Below are 14,485 nucleotides of genomic sequence, written 5' to 3'. Positions count from 1 at the left end.
TTGGATTGATGTTTGTCTACCATGTCATCAATCTTATCCCCAGGATTGGATTAATTCCTTGCTTAGCTTGCATGTGGTTTTTCTGCCTAGTTCTGTGTTAGGTATTTAGGGAAGTATAAGCAGAGTGTGAAACATGATGGTTTTTGACTTGAGGGAACCTTGGTCGGCTGGGGCTGCGGAGGCTAAGTGAAGTGGCGTTGTCACGCCGTGTAGGGTCAAGTGCCTCACAGTAAGTGATAAGTGACACGTGAAGTGCGCTTATAAGGCAGAGAGAGAAGGGCACACAGTGTCCAGGGAAGCACGGCTGAATCTTGTGCTGGATCCGATCAGGGGAAGAAGAAGTGTAGCAAGATTACCTTAAGCTTGGAGAACAGTAAGGATGAAGGTAGAGAGCTGGCGAGGAGCTCCGTGGGTTCAGGCCACATGTGAAATGGAGGTGATGAGGGCTGGACACTTGGCTACTGTCGTTTTCATCTTTTGCTCCCCAGATTTTCGAATGAGTACTGTCCTGGTTCGTGAAGGCGTGGCTTCCACCCCCACCCTCCACTTTGCTGTTCGTTTGCTCAGTCGTGTCTGACTCTTTGCAACCCCATGGACTGCAGCACGCCAGGCTTCCCTGTCCTTCACCATCTCCCGGAGTTTGCTCAAACTCATGTCCATCGAGTTGGTGATGCCATCCAACCATCTTATCCTCTGTCGCCCTCTTTTCCTCCTGTCATCAATCTTTCCCAGCATCAGGGTCTTTTCCACCGAGGCCGTCCTGTTGGAGGGTTCAGTGACCTGCTGCCCCTCCACTGTGTTGGGTACATTTGTCTTAACCTGAAGAGCTGAGGCATTAGATGCTGCTGATTCCAGACCACTTTCCCTAACTCATCTCCAAATGCTTTCTGGCCTCACAGGTTATCAAAAGGCACGGAAAGGTACACCAAACTGGATCTAAATCTCTGCTCCACCAAGGCTGGGAGGGTTGACCTAGGGAAATTAGCATCTCTCAGTCTCAGTTTACTGGAAGTAAGGATGCCTTACTCATAATGTGGTGTAGGGATGAAAAGAGAGAACATGTGGGAAACATTGAAATGATGACTTGTGGAAAGGAAAGGTGGTTTTCTTTCCCTGCCCTTGCCACTCTGCCCTTCCATGTCCAGACTTCATGCTTGGCTGTTCTCTGTTCCTGAAATCCTTTCTCTTTTCCCTCTTTACCTGTTGAAATCCTCGCCATCCTGAAAGGTTTACTTCGTTACCTCCAAGTTGAACTTTGTGTCTTTTGGATTCTTCATGTTATTTTGGACAGCTCTAAGTTACTAACTCTCCATTTTAGTTATGGGCACACATCTTATTTTTTCCTACTGGTTGGTCAGTCCCTTGAGGGCAGCCCCACGTCAGGGCTTCAGAGATAAACTAGTGAGAGTTGAGCCCGTGTCCTTCACTGTTTCCGTACAGGGCCTTGTGCATGGTTGTATGTGCAGGGCGTTATCATCATATTGTTTTCCTTTTCCTCAAGTACAACCATATGCTGTTAATTTCTCAATCTTTTTCTCTAGCCCTCTCTGCACTCCTGTGCTTTATGAAATCTAACATCTGGTGAATGTCTCCAGCTGACAGTCCCGTGGGTCTTCAAAGGCAGTGTGCCCAAAACTGATCTTTCATCTGTTTCTGCTTCTGCACCCCGCCAAGTGCCTGCCCTTTTCCTGTAGATCATATCTTATCTGTGGTATCACAATCTATCCAGCCCCTGAGGCAGAAACTTGGAAGGCATCCATCATCCCTTCCCTTCCCGTCTTGTCTTTGTGGAGTGCGTCACCAAACTTGGACTCATTTGCCTCCTTAATATGTCTTGAACCCATGCCTTCTCTTTCTGTGTAAATACTGTTGGCCTAAGTGTGGGCCCTCTCTCAACTAGTTAGACTGTGATATCTTCTTTTAAAAAATCTTACATTATTATCATCTTTAAAATTTATTTATGGCTGTGCTGGGTCTTCATTGCTGTGTGTGGGCTCTCTGTAGTTGCAGCAAGCAGGGGCTACTCTTCATGGCTGTGTGCGGGCTTCTCATTGCCGTGGCTGCTCTTGTTTCAAAACACAGGTTCTAGGGTGTTCTGGCTTCAGTAGTCGTGATGCACGGGCTTAGTTGCCCTATAGCAAGTGGAATCTTCCAGGACCAGGGATCAAACCTGTGTCCCCTGCATTGTCAGGCAGATTCTTAACCACTGGACCGCTAGGGAAGCCCACTGAGATAGGGCCGAGTCTGTTCGCCCTCTTGTCAGTCTTCTGAAGTCCATCCTCTGCACCCGGTGGGTGTTACACGCCCTCCGTCCCTGCGGCGAGGTCTGTTGGGAGGGCGGCTGTGGGGTCAGCCTGAGCCTTGGTGTCATGGTGCTGGAAGGTGCCGGGGAGCGGAGGCAGCGCCTAGTGGGCAGCGAGGACGCAGTTCCAGCTCTTCGCATGACCTGAGAGGTCCTCACGACCCGAATCCTGTCCATGTCTTCATCCTCAGCTCCCACCGCTCTCCTGCTTCACATTTGATCCTGGAGCAGCAGAGAGAGACTGTGTCTACACGTCGCTTTTGTTCAGCCAGACCTGCTTCCCGTGCCCTGTAACTGGGAACCCGCGCTCATCCTTCAGATCTTGGTGTGTGTGGGGGCTGCAGGAGGGTGGGCCCTGTGGAAGCCTCAGTCTTCTTCCTTTGGGGTCTGTTTCTTTTCCACAGCTGTTTGTATCCCACAGAGCTGAGATCCTAAGTGTCTCCCTTGTGAGACAGTGAACACGATTAGGGCAAGTCTCCTGTCTTGTGGGGCTTCCCTGGTGGCTCAGAAGTTAAAGCGACTGCCTGCAATGCAGGAGACCCAGGTTTGATCCCTGGGTCAGGAAGATCCCCTGGAGAAGGGAGGAGCAACCCACTCCAGTATTCTTGCCTGGAGAATCCCATGGACAGAGGACCTGGCAGGCTACAGTCCATGGGATCTGAGAGAGTCAGACACGACTGTGTGACTAACTTTTGTTTCCTTTCCATGTCTTATTTATCTTTGGTCTCTGATACTTATCGGAGTGGGGCTTCCCTGGTAGCTCAGACAATAAAGAATCTGCCTACAATGCAGGAGACCCGGGTTCCATCCCTAGGTGGAGAAGATTCCCCCGGAGAAGGAAATGGCAACCCACTCCAGTATTCTTGTCTGAAGAACCCCATGGATGGAGGAACCTGGTGGGCTACAGTCCTTGGAGTCGCAAAGAGTTGGACACAACTGAGCGAGTTTCACTCATTCATTTCACTCATTTATCACAGTACCTTCCCTGTAATAGGGATTGTGAATTACATTGTTTATGGAGTTGAAATAAATTAGTAAATAATTTTGATTGATGAAATTTTTTTTTTTTTTTACTTTGAGGCTCATTCAGGGTGAAAAGGCAAGATTTTAGGAAAGGCGAATGCTATGCAGAAAATTTAGATTAGTGCTCCAGGCAGTAAGTAGACTTTGGGGATTTTTGAGCAGGGGCATGGCATTATGAGAGTGGTATTTAAGGAAGACTGATCTGGAGACAACCTCTTATTATAGGTTTAAACCAGGTTACTCCTGGGAAGCAGAGGTGAGAGTTGCACGGGTGAGATAGTGAGGTAGAGGCAAGCAGATAAAACCTTTCTGAGGGATAGCTTCCCAAGGCTTTGTGCTTTCATTTCCACATTTGCTCCAGTGAGATGTATTGATACTTGCTGACATGTTTCCAAAATAAAATAGAATGCTGATGTTATTTTTATTTTTAAAGGAAGAACATTCTTGTAAAACACCCAAGTGATCCATTTTTTTTCATCATTGTGGATGAGACATATTCATCATTAATGGCTTGAAAATAGTGATTATGAATTCAAAGATTTTTAAAAAAATTAGCTTCTGCATAGCAAACCTAAAATCTTCCAAAGTCAGCAGTTTTTGCTTTAGCACACTTTGAAATAATTGTTAATTATGAGGAAAATACTTCAATTTATTTTTCTAGCTACTTTTCATTTTGTTAGTTTTAACACCTCAGTTCTAATTATAGTTTCCTGCCCCCACTTCCTGCAGGGGCACTTGTATTTCATATAGGACTCATTGACTCTACTCACTGGTTAAAGTGTAGCTTCTATTTGTTGGGGCCATGTAGCTCTGTTTTGCTTCTTTCTTCATATTGGCCATTATGAACTTCTTAATTTACAGTCACTCTATTTTTTTTTTTTTAACCAGGGTTATGACTCATTGATTAAAAAGGAATTTTCCAAATATTTTGCACTTTTGATCGCATGTTATGGATACCAAGGAAGAGAAGAAGGAACGGAAACAAAGTTATTTTGCTCGGTAAGCATTTGTTTGGCAAATTTATACCAGTATTGAAAAATGTTTGAGGGGACTTTGTCCTTAAGTGTTAAGGACGTTTGGCTTTTTTTTTTTTTTTTTTTTTGATTTGTGACTGTTTCTAAAGAGAGCACATAACCAGGAGCAATTAGATGGACTCTGTTTCATCTCTTTCTTATTTTTACTAGAGAAATAACATTTGGTTCTTCTATTTTTATCTTTGACAATTCTCTCAGGCCAGTGCTCAGAGAGTCTAGCTGTCTGTATGCATCACACTGCAGACTGCTCAGAATCCTGTGTTTAGCAAGCTACATTGCATTTTAAATCCTAAGTACTTATTTCCTACTGCTCTTTACTTCATTAGTTGAGCTATGACTAAAAACCTATGACATACATAAAGTTTATTACCTTGTGGGGTGTCTATTACTAAAAAGTATTTTTGTAGGTAAATGGATTGGATGAAATTATACCATTGTAGTACTTGTCATTTTTAAAGCTTGAACTCATCCAACATATACACATATGTTGGTATCTGAATGGAAACAAGCTACTGTGTGATTGGTTATTATTGACAGATTTAAACATCTATATGGCAGCCAGTCACTATTCATAATAACATGAAAGGTACACGAAAACATTTATAAACCATTTTGATGGTTGGACTGTTTTCAAGCTCAAAGTGAGAACTTGGGTTTAAAATGATGGTTATAATCTCCTAAACCGAAATATTTCTTAAGAACCAATTCAGCCTCACCGCATCCCCAACTCCTAGCATGCTTGTTGAAGAACTTTTTGTTGATATGTTTATGTCTGGATAGATTGTTAATGGGAGGATGAGGGGAATGAGCATTTAAGGATCTACTCTGTGCCAAGTACTTTACTTATTATTTTATTTAGCTTCACAATAGACTTATGAAATAGGTTTTACTCCCATTTATTAATGAGGTAACTCAGAAAGTAAGTATTTTGTCCATTTCATGTAGTGTAAGAGTCAGTATTCAAATATAGGTTTATATCCAGGGGACATGTTTCACTTAGTAATACTAAACTATGAATAAGAATTTTCGGAAAGCAAGAATTAAACGACCGATTTTAGTGAATTGTTTTCCACTGTTAGGACCCTAGAGAGTAGCAAGGTTGTTTAGGGAAGAAAGAAATCAGCCATCTAATGGGTGAACCATAGAAAGGCAGGACACTTAGAATAAACACAACAATATAGTGATTTTTTAAATGTTTGAGATAATTTTAGATTCACATGTAGCTCTAAAAAATAATAGAATGATGTCTTCCACCCTTCGTCCAGTTTCCCACCTTATGTGACTATTGTATAATAACTGTCACAACTAGGAAATTGAAATTGATACAGTCTTCTAACCTTATTCAGATTTCACAAGGGTTTACAAGCATTTATTTTTGTATGGGTGAACATGCATGTGTTTAGTCCTATTGAGTTTTGTTACATGTAAATTTGTGCGGCCACCATCACAATCAAGATATAGAACAGTTCCTTCAAAAAAGTTTCCTGTGCTACCCCTTGGAAGCCATATTCACCTTCTTCCTTCTGCCCATCCTCCTGACAACCACTGCTGTTCTCCATCTCTATAATTTGTCATTTCAAAAATATATGAATGGAATCATACAGTCGCTAACCTTCTGAGATTGGTTTATTTAAACCCAGTTCAATCCCCTTGATATCCTAGTCTGTTTGGACTGCTGTAACAAAAATATCACATACTGAACGGCTTATAAACAACAAAAACTGTTTCTCACAGTTCTGGAGGCTGGAAGTCCAAGATCAGGGAGCCATCATGTCTGTCTTCTCACTGTGATTTCCATGTGGTAAAAGAGGCAAGGAGCTTTCTCAGGCTTCTTATATAAGGGCAGCAGTTCATGAGAGTTCTGCCCTCATAACCTAGTCACATCCAAAAGGTCTCTGTCTCCTAATAAATACCATCACATTGGGCACTAGGTTTCAACATATGAATTTTGGGGATACACAAACATTCAGATCACAGCACTTGAGATCTGCCCAAGATGTTGCTTGTATTATGTAATATTTTTTCCTTTTTATTGCTGAGTAGTATTCCATGATGGATTACAATTTTTTAACCATTCACCCATTGAAGGACATTTGGGTTGTTTCTAGTTTGGAACTATTACAAATAAAGCTAGGATCATTTGTGTAAAAAAACCTCTTTTTGTGAGTATCAGTTTTAATTTATTTGAAATGAATGCTCAGTGGAGTGGCTGAGCCAAATGATAAGTGCATTTAATTTTATGAGAAATTACCATACTCTTTTTTCAGAGTGGCTATACCATTTTCCATTCCTTCCTATCTGCAGTGTGTAAATGATCCAGTTTCTTGGCATCCTCATCAGCAGGATGCGGATTCTCATCTTTTGGTATTCTCACTCTTTTTTTGTTTGAACCATTCTGAGAGGTATGTAGTGATATCTCATTGTGATTTGAATTTGCATTTCTTTAATGACTAATGAGATACAATGTCTTTTCATGTGTTTTTAGCCATCTGTCCATTTTCTTCATCACAGTCTTTTGTCTACATTCTAACTGGATTGTTTTCTTATTATTTAGTGCTTTGAGTTCTTTATACTTTCTGGATACTAGTCCTTTGATAGTTTGCCAGTATTTTCTTTCAGTGTGTGGCTTTTCTTTTCAGCTTCTTAACAGAGTCTTTTGCAAAGCAAAAGTTGTCAATTTTAACTTTAATGATTCAATTTACTAGGTTTTCCTATTATGGATTGTGCTTTTGGCATTAAGTCTAACAACTCTTTGCTCAGCCCTGGGTCCTGAAGATTTTCTTTCATTTTTTCCCCAAACATTTTATAGTATTATGTTTCATACTTAAGTTGGCTATCCATCTTGAGTTAATTTTTGTATAAGATGTGACTTTAGGTCAAGATTCTTTTTTTCCTTTTGCCAACGGATGCTCTAAATAGTGATTCCACAAGCTGTAGCGCCTTCTCAGGCTGCATCCAAACTGATATCAACAGTAAAGGTGACTGTGGTTCATGAACAACCTACTCAGAGTTACCTGTGTTTTCTTCCTAAGATGCAGGGGGAGGGGAGCCCCTTAAACTGAGAATGCAAGGTGAAACTTCTGGAAGAACAGCCTAGTAGTTTTCAACTCAGAAATGCAAAAGTTAATTGTCATGCTTGCCTTGACCTCTTGTGGAAAGTATTCTAACAGTGAAAAAGAAAAACATTCAAAAATGGGGTGTGATCCTAGGGCCATAGAAATAACAGAACAAGGCCAACAGTCAGTGGTACTATTAAATAGTAAATCACTGTGATGAGTTATTAGGAAATGAAAGAGAGAACAGTTTAAACTATTTCAACCTGCAGTTTAACTATTATGATGCTATTGCAGCCCCAAATGGTCAAGCTATTAAAAGCAAACAGCAAATAAACGAACAGAAACCTGAAGAACTTTATTATCAGAAAAGAGGCAGCCAGAGTCATAAATCTTTTCAACTGCCTCTGACAAACCATAGAATTCCATAAAGTGGAATTACCAACAGGATCTGCTTGAAAGCAAGTTTCTGACCACCTAGGGCAGTGTGCTCCAAGCGTATGTATTTACAGGTGCTCCAAGCAAGATCTCTAGGGAAGGTCAGAAAGTCAAGCCAAGGGTACAGCCGCAGTGATGTGGCCACACCACTTTACACAAACCTCTACTAGTGAAAGAAATTGAAGTCGCTCAGTCATGTCCGATTCTTTGCGACCCCATAGACTGTAGCCTCCCAGGTGCCTCCATCCATAGGATTTTCCAGGCAAGAGTACTGGAGTGGGTTGCCATTTCCTTCTCCACTACTAGTGTGCAAAGGAGAGCAAAAGCAAGATCTGCCCTGATTTCTGCCTGCTACTGCAATATGTATCAGAAATCCTCAAAATTGCTTTCAAACTCTCATTCCCCCACCCCTTTACCCTTCTGAGTAGTTAAATAGCCTCTGCTTATTGGTATGCTATTTTACCTTGTGATTTCATAAACATTGTTTGATTGTATTTAGTCAGTAATCTTTTACCCACCCCCTTTGTTTATGGTTCTTTTTCTTTCTGAAATTAACATCAGGGCAAAGTTAAATTAAAAAGACCCCATTTTAATAGTTTAGGATTGAAACTAGTTACTTGAGGATCACCCAATCCTTCCTTTTCTTTATCTTGAAATGTGCTGCGTAGCTCTCAATGGGAGCATGAATCAGCATCACTGCTCGATGAATCTGTTCTGGATGAGCCCTAAGGAGTGTTCAGGATCTCCTGGCTCTGGTGCACTTGGTTTCTCAGCATCTTTGGCATTTTGTTCTAGTTTTTTATTCCTGATCACATGGCTCATGAGACATTTTTCCACGCCTTTGCAAATGATTTATATATATACAATTCATATATTATATGTATGGGTGTTAATTCAGTGATACTTGATAAGTCTTGAAACCAAATGAAAAGCTGCATTATTAAAGGAAATTATTCATTCTGTACTATCTCCAGGGTGATCATTATTCCCTGTGGCCTCTGCTCCCTCTTTCTTCCTCTCACGGTTAGAAGGCAGGTATTTTGTATTTTTCTCTTCCCAGTCGTGCCACAGGGCTCCCTCCTTTCACACTCATTTTGACATTATTTGGCCCTTGCAGAATTTAGTGTCCTTTCAGTGATTTTTGTGTAGGCTCCTTTTGTGCTGTTTGTGGTTCATCCCCAAATATGATTTGACTGCTGTGGAAATTTAGACTCAAAGGGTTTGAATAGCTTCAGTGAGATTACATAACAGGCAGGTGAGGCAGCGTTTGAGCCCAGTTTTGTCCTTACCAGGGCTGCCCAGGGCTGTGTGACAGCTTGGTGGCAGAATGGCCCTCATAGAACACAGGTACCTGACCTGCTGCCACGCACATTATGGGCTGAGTAGATTTCTGTGGGCAGTCTGGCAGCTTAACATTAATTTATGCCACTGTAAATTAACATGCAGAAACACATCATGGATTCTAAAGATCTGCATTATAAGTGACCTTTTCTGAAAACAACTTGTTTATAACTTGAAGCTGCCCCATAATCCTTGTCTTATCTACCTTGTGCTGTGTGCTCGGTCAAGTCCAGCTCTGGCGACCTCATGGGTTGTAGCCCACCAGGCTCCTCTGTCCATGGGATTAATCCAGGGAAGAATACCGGAGTGGGTTGCCATGCCCTCCTCTAGGGGATCTTCCAAACCCAGGGATCGAATCTGTGTCTCTTGTCTCCTGCATTGGCAGATGGGCTCTAGCGCCACCTAGGATCTACTTTATCTATCCATAATACAGTTAATGTCAGAGTGTAAACCAACCAAGGCAATATGAAACATGCAGTCTGTATACCCCACCTGTGTAAGTCAGGTGTGTGCATTACAGTGATCCGGTTTATACCCTAGAATTGCACTTTGTCTAAAAAGAGTAGTTGCCCATAATAGGAATGAATGCAGAGCTGCAATTGTACAGATAATCTCAGCTTGCCTTCTTGGTCAAGTTCAGAGTCTAAGATTCCAGTGGAAACCGTCACCTGGGTGGGTCTGGCTGGTTGATCTGCAGCTCTGCTGAGGACCCAGGGAGTGCTCCCAGCTCGAGCCCCAGAGAAGCACTCTTTGAACCTTAGGAAAGAGCCGTCTCTTTGTGGTACAGCTGGGCTAAGAATGCGTATACCACATGGGTGGAGTGGTGTGATGTGAACTCTTGCCCTTCCTTTAATTAACAGTCTCTAGGTTGTTTTTTCCTGCTGGCCAAGGGCCATTAGAGAAGAACCTTAGTATGTCCCAGATTTGAGGGAAAACCTTATTATTACCAGTTGTTGGATTCAGATATTATCATATTGCAGGCTTTACTTGAGCTGGTGTATGAGAAGCAAACAGATCCATTTTCAGTGCTTGTTATGTGTTAACTCTAAACTTTCTGAATATTTGGTTAATATCTTTTCAGTTTTACTATGCCTACTGATTCTAATAAAAGTTGATAATAATAGCATTGTGGTGCTTTATAAAGTGCTTTCAGGTGCGTTCCCTCACTTCAATCTTACTATGATTGTATGAGTAGATAGAAATGCAGATGATGAAGCCATAGTTTGAAGGTTAAATAACTTGCCTCCCATCACTGAGCCTTTAAATGGGTGGTCTGGACCCTGTATCCCAGTCTGCTTCATCTGTATCTCTGATTGTTTTTCTTCATTCTGTGTTGTTTCTGTTTAAATGGCATTAAGTGTTCATTTTTACATTGTCTGAGAGGGGATTAGAATATATTTGTAGCATCATACTGTGATCCGTAGGAAAAGTTGTATGTAGATGTGGAAGTAGAATGTTCTCTTTGACTTCACTGGAAACGGTATCTGATTTCAGCTTCTAAGAAGCATCCTAGAGGGCTGTTGGGGACACGTGCCTGTAGTGATCCATAGCCCTACGCAAGAACACTCCCGTGTGCGATGTTCTTAGCTCCAATTTATGTTTATACATTTACAGTCTTTCTCCTGCTAGATGAGCCATCTGGAGGGGAGGGACTCAGCAGTAGTTCATGCCTCCTTCCTTATGCCTTCTTAAATATTGGTTGACATATGTTCTTGTTCAGTTGCTCAGCCGTGTTCGACTTGGAAGCCCCGTGGACTGTAGCACGCCAGGTTTCCCTGTCTTTCACCATCTCCCGGAGCTTGCTCAGACTCATGTCCATTGAGTCAGTGAAGTGTTAAGTATTTTTTGACCAATCAACAGACTGAAAATATTCATTTAAAACCACTTCTTTAATGTAGGATATAAATGGTTTGTGAGTCTTAATTTTTTATCACCTTACATTTTTCAGTATTCAGAATTTACTAACCTTAAAAAATTAAGAATCCTTTCAAATCATTTCCTGTGAAAAAGCTGCATATGCCTTATTTGAAAATATTCCTAATTACCAATTAAACTCTTGTGTGAGCTGTAATGTTGTTTAAGGCTCATGTTTCCTACTTTCTTGATTTGAATTCAGAGCAAGTGGCTCTTAAGGGAATATTTACATATTGCTTGTCATTCATTACTGGGAAAAACAGCCATGGTCGAGTTTGATCTGCTAATGCTTTCAGGAAATCATTAACTTCTTTTTTTTACAGATTAAAAAAAGGCATATAAACATTTAGCCAATAGCAGACTCATGTTCTTTGCTTCATTTTTAAAGAACAGGCAGAATGACTTGATTTAATTGAAGAATACTGCTTTTCAAGCTGTAGGTTACCAACCTATTGGGCATCATGAAATCAGTTTAGTGGATAGGAACCAGCATTATTTTAATGGAATGGAATAGAAAAGATCAGTCAAGACTGAGCTAGACTGAATAGAAAATAATCAATGTGCGTTGTATGTCGTCAAAATAAATATTATTTCATGAAAATCTTGTTTTAAATATTTATAAGGATGTTTATATTGAATCTCAATTAAAATTTTTTTTTTTATTGTGTACCATATTGAACAGTGACTCATTGATTTAGAAAATTCTTCAGTGGCTGGTATACTGGCAGTGAAGTTATTTTTCCTCCCCGAAAAACAAATTTCTTTGATCTAACACACATTAAGCAATTGTTCAAAGACAGCTGTACATAAAATGCTGTGATGATATAAATGTGCTTTCCCACAGTGCAGTGTTATGGTTCTAACCAATTTGGGCTTCCCTGGTAGCTCAGCTGGTAAAGAATCTGCCTGCAATGCGGGAGACTTGGGTTTGATCCCTGGGTTGGGAGGATCCCCTGGAGAAGGGAACGGCTACCCACTCCAGTATTCTGGCCTGGAGAACTCCATAGACTATTCCATGAGGTCGCAGAGTCAGACACGACTGAGCAACTTTCACTTTCACTGTCACTTTCAAAGAGAGCAGTACGTAAAATGCTCGTGATGATATAAATGTGCTTTCCCACAGTGCAGTGTAATGGGTCTAACCAATTTTAAGGATAAGTGACAAGCTTGTCCCTGTTTAACCTGAAATTCCCTTGCTGATCTGGAGTGTCCCAGATCCTGGAGTGAGACCCAAGGAGACTGTAATTCAGCAAAACTACCCGATGAAACTAAGCTTATGCAGCTTCTGCTTTGGGGCCTCCTTGGGTTATTTCTTTTCTGTAAGCCTACTAGCTGTGGGGTTGTATAGTTTTCTTTTCTCTTAAATGAAAATAATAATAGCAGTGACCTGTTTTTAAGATTGTTGAGAGGACTGATTGAATTAAGATACATGAAGTCTTTGGAATAAGCTGTATTGAAAAATAAGCACTAATGAATTTTAATATAAATTTATACTAAGTAAAGAATACATGAATAAATGAAAGATTGAGAAAGAGCAAGAATAAATATAATATACAGGCATGAATTTTGTGTACACTTCAGGGAGTTTATCTATCCCTTGCAACTTCTCCAGGCCCTAGTCACGGCTCTCAGTGAAAGACCCAAGACAGGACTCCAAGATACACAAAGACCAAAGCACATGGAAAGTAAATGATTTAAGCCACCCCCCTCCTTGCCTGTTGTTGCTGACAGTCAAAAAAGACTTCAGCTGAACTGACTCCTGAGTTTGAACTTAAACATGTCACTACTGGCTCCAGAGACTTTTGTCACATGTGTTTGAAACCTTTGCTTGCTGTTGGTCTGGGAATTGGTGATGGACAGGGAAGCCTGGCATGCCGCAGTCCACGGGGTCGCAAAGAGTCAGACCCGACTGAGTGAGCGAACAACAAATTGCTGTTGGTACAACAGCTCTTCCACAAGAGAAAATTGAGTTCTGAACTAGAAAATGCTTTGTGCTCGCAGCTCAGGAAGTTCATCACTTAGGCTTGTAATCCAGCTGTCATTGATTTTGGTAGAAGTTTTCCTTTCTTTCCCCCTCAAATTCCTATCTGAAAATTTCTACAGTCTTCACCCCCTCTAACTCATAAATCAGATGCTGATTGCATACCCTCCCACATAACCCTCCCAGGTTAGTCTCTCCAAGGCACACTTCAGATATGTCACTTCCCCATCCCCAGTCTTCTCTTGAATTTGAGGTTCTGAACAAAATGGCTCATTCCTACCTTTCTGTCTCTATCTCCTATTTTGATTTTCTATACATTTCTTACTCTTTGCCTCCTCAAGCCTCTGGTTTCATTGTGCAAAGAACTGCTCTTTACGATCCACTTTTTATTTACAGTGACGACAAACTCATCACTCTGGCAACCCCATCTTTAATTATCTCCTTGAGGCTTTTCCTGTTTCATTTAACCCTTCACCACCACCCCCACACATAACTAGATGTGCCCTCCCTTGCCACTTGACCCAAGGCATTGCTAGGCTTCCTAATCCCTTCTCTTGGAGCCCTTAACACCATTCCTTTTGGATACACCCAGCAGCACTCTCATCTTCTCTGCCTTATTTGCTTGTGTTATTTATTGTCAGTTCTTATTCATTTTTATGTTCCTCACAGGGTGTAGGTTCATGTCCTACTCCTAACAGTCATTCACTATGAATGAACCAACATGTACTACGGAACAGAGACTGATTTGTGTACTCATCTAGTCTCATGATTGCTCTGTTACCATCCTAATTACAAAGATGCTAAACTGTATCACAGATGTTATGTAATTGACCCAGGGTCACTTAACCATGAGATAGCAGATCTGGGACTCAGCCCTGGTATGCCTGACCTCACAGACTATGTTCTTAATTATTATGTTGTATTATTCATTAAACTACATTGAATTGAATTTTATAGAACCTTATCAGTTACCCATATAAAGATAAATAGGACTCACTGATCTAAATGATACAATAATTAAAACTAATATTTTCTGCTTTCCACTGTAAAGGAATTACTGGGAACTTTGGAACGGGCTAGGAAATCTCTGTGCTTTCAGGGAAACTTTGCAAGTCCCTACATACCAATGAAAAAGTCAGCAATCTCCTGAACTTCCTCTGCATTTGGGGTGTCTATCAAGGATTCGCCTATGATTTCTTCTCTTGATTCAGAGTTGGTGGCCCTCACAGTTGGTGAAGGTCTCCCAGCTTGTTTACTTTTGTTGTGGAGACAGTGACCTGGTGTTTGTGCCACAGGGCATGTACGTGTTCATACATTTTTTTCAAAAACTTTCCAAACTGATTATTTCTTTTTTGGCTGTGCTGGGTCTTCATTGCTGGATGAGCTTTCTCTAGCTATA

The 14,485-nt window shown here is 41.1% G+C and overlaps 1 protein-coding gene across 5 annotated transcripts in view; it reads left to right on the top strand.

The window, feature by feature from the left end:
- NCOA7 (nuclear receptor coactivator 7) overlaps positions 1-14,485 on the top strand; it is a 151,905-nt gene that overhangs the window by 21,721 nt on the left and 115,699 nt on the right. For 3 of the 5 annotated variants that reach the window (XM_020878926.2, XM_020878927.2, XM_020878924.2), the window contains exon 2: positions 4,214-4,324. The exons of 1 other annotated variant lie outside the window; for it this stretch is intronic. In XM_020878926.2, the coding sequence (XP_020734585.2) occupies positions 4,275-4,324 (50 nt within the window). In that variant the 5' untranslated portion in view covers positions 4,214-4,274. Of the gene's footprint in view, positions 1-2,493; positions 2,628-4,213; positions 4,325-14,485 lie in introns of all 5 variants that reach the window. One more of the 5 variants, XM_020878925.2, reaches the window with a different exon arrangement.

The sequence above is a fragment of the Odocoileus virginianus genome, chromosome 19 (assembly GCF_023699985.2).
Source record: "Odocoileus virginianus isolate 20LAN1187 ecotype Illinois chromosome 19, Ovbor_1.2, whole genome shotgun sequence".
NCBI lineage: Eukaryota > Metazoa > Chordata > Mammalia > Artiodactyla > Cervidae > Odocoileus > Odocoileus virginianus.
This window is presented reverse-complemented; position numbering and strand designations above follow the sequence as displayed.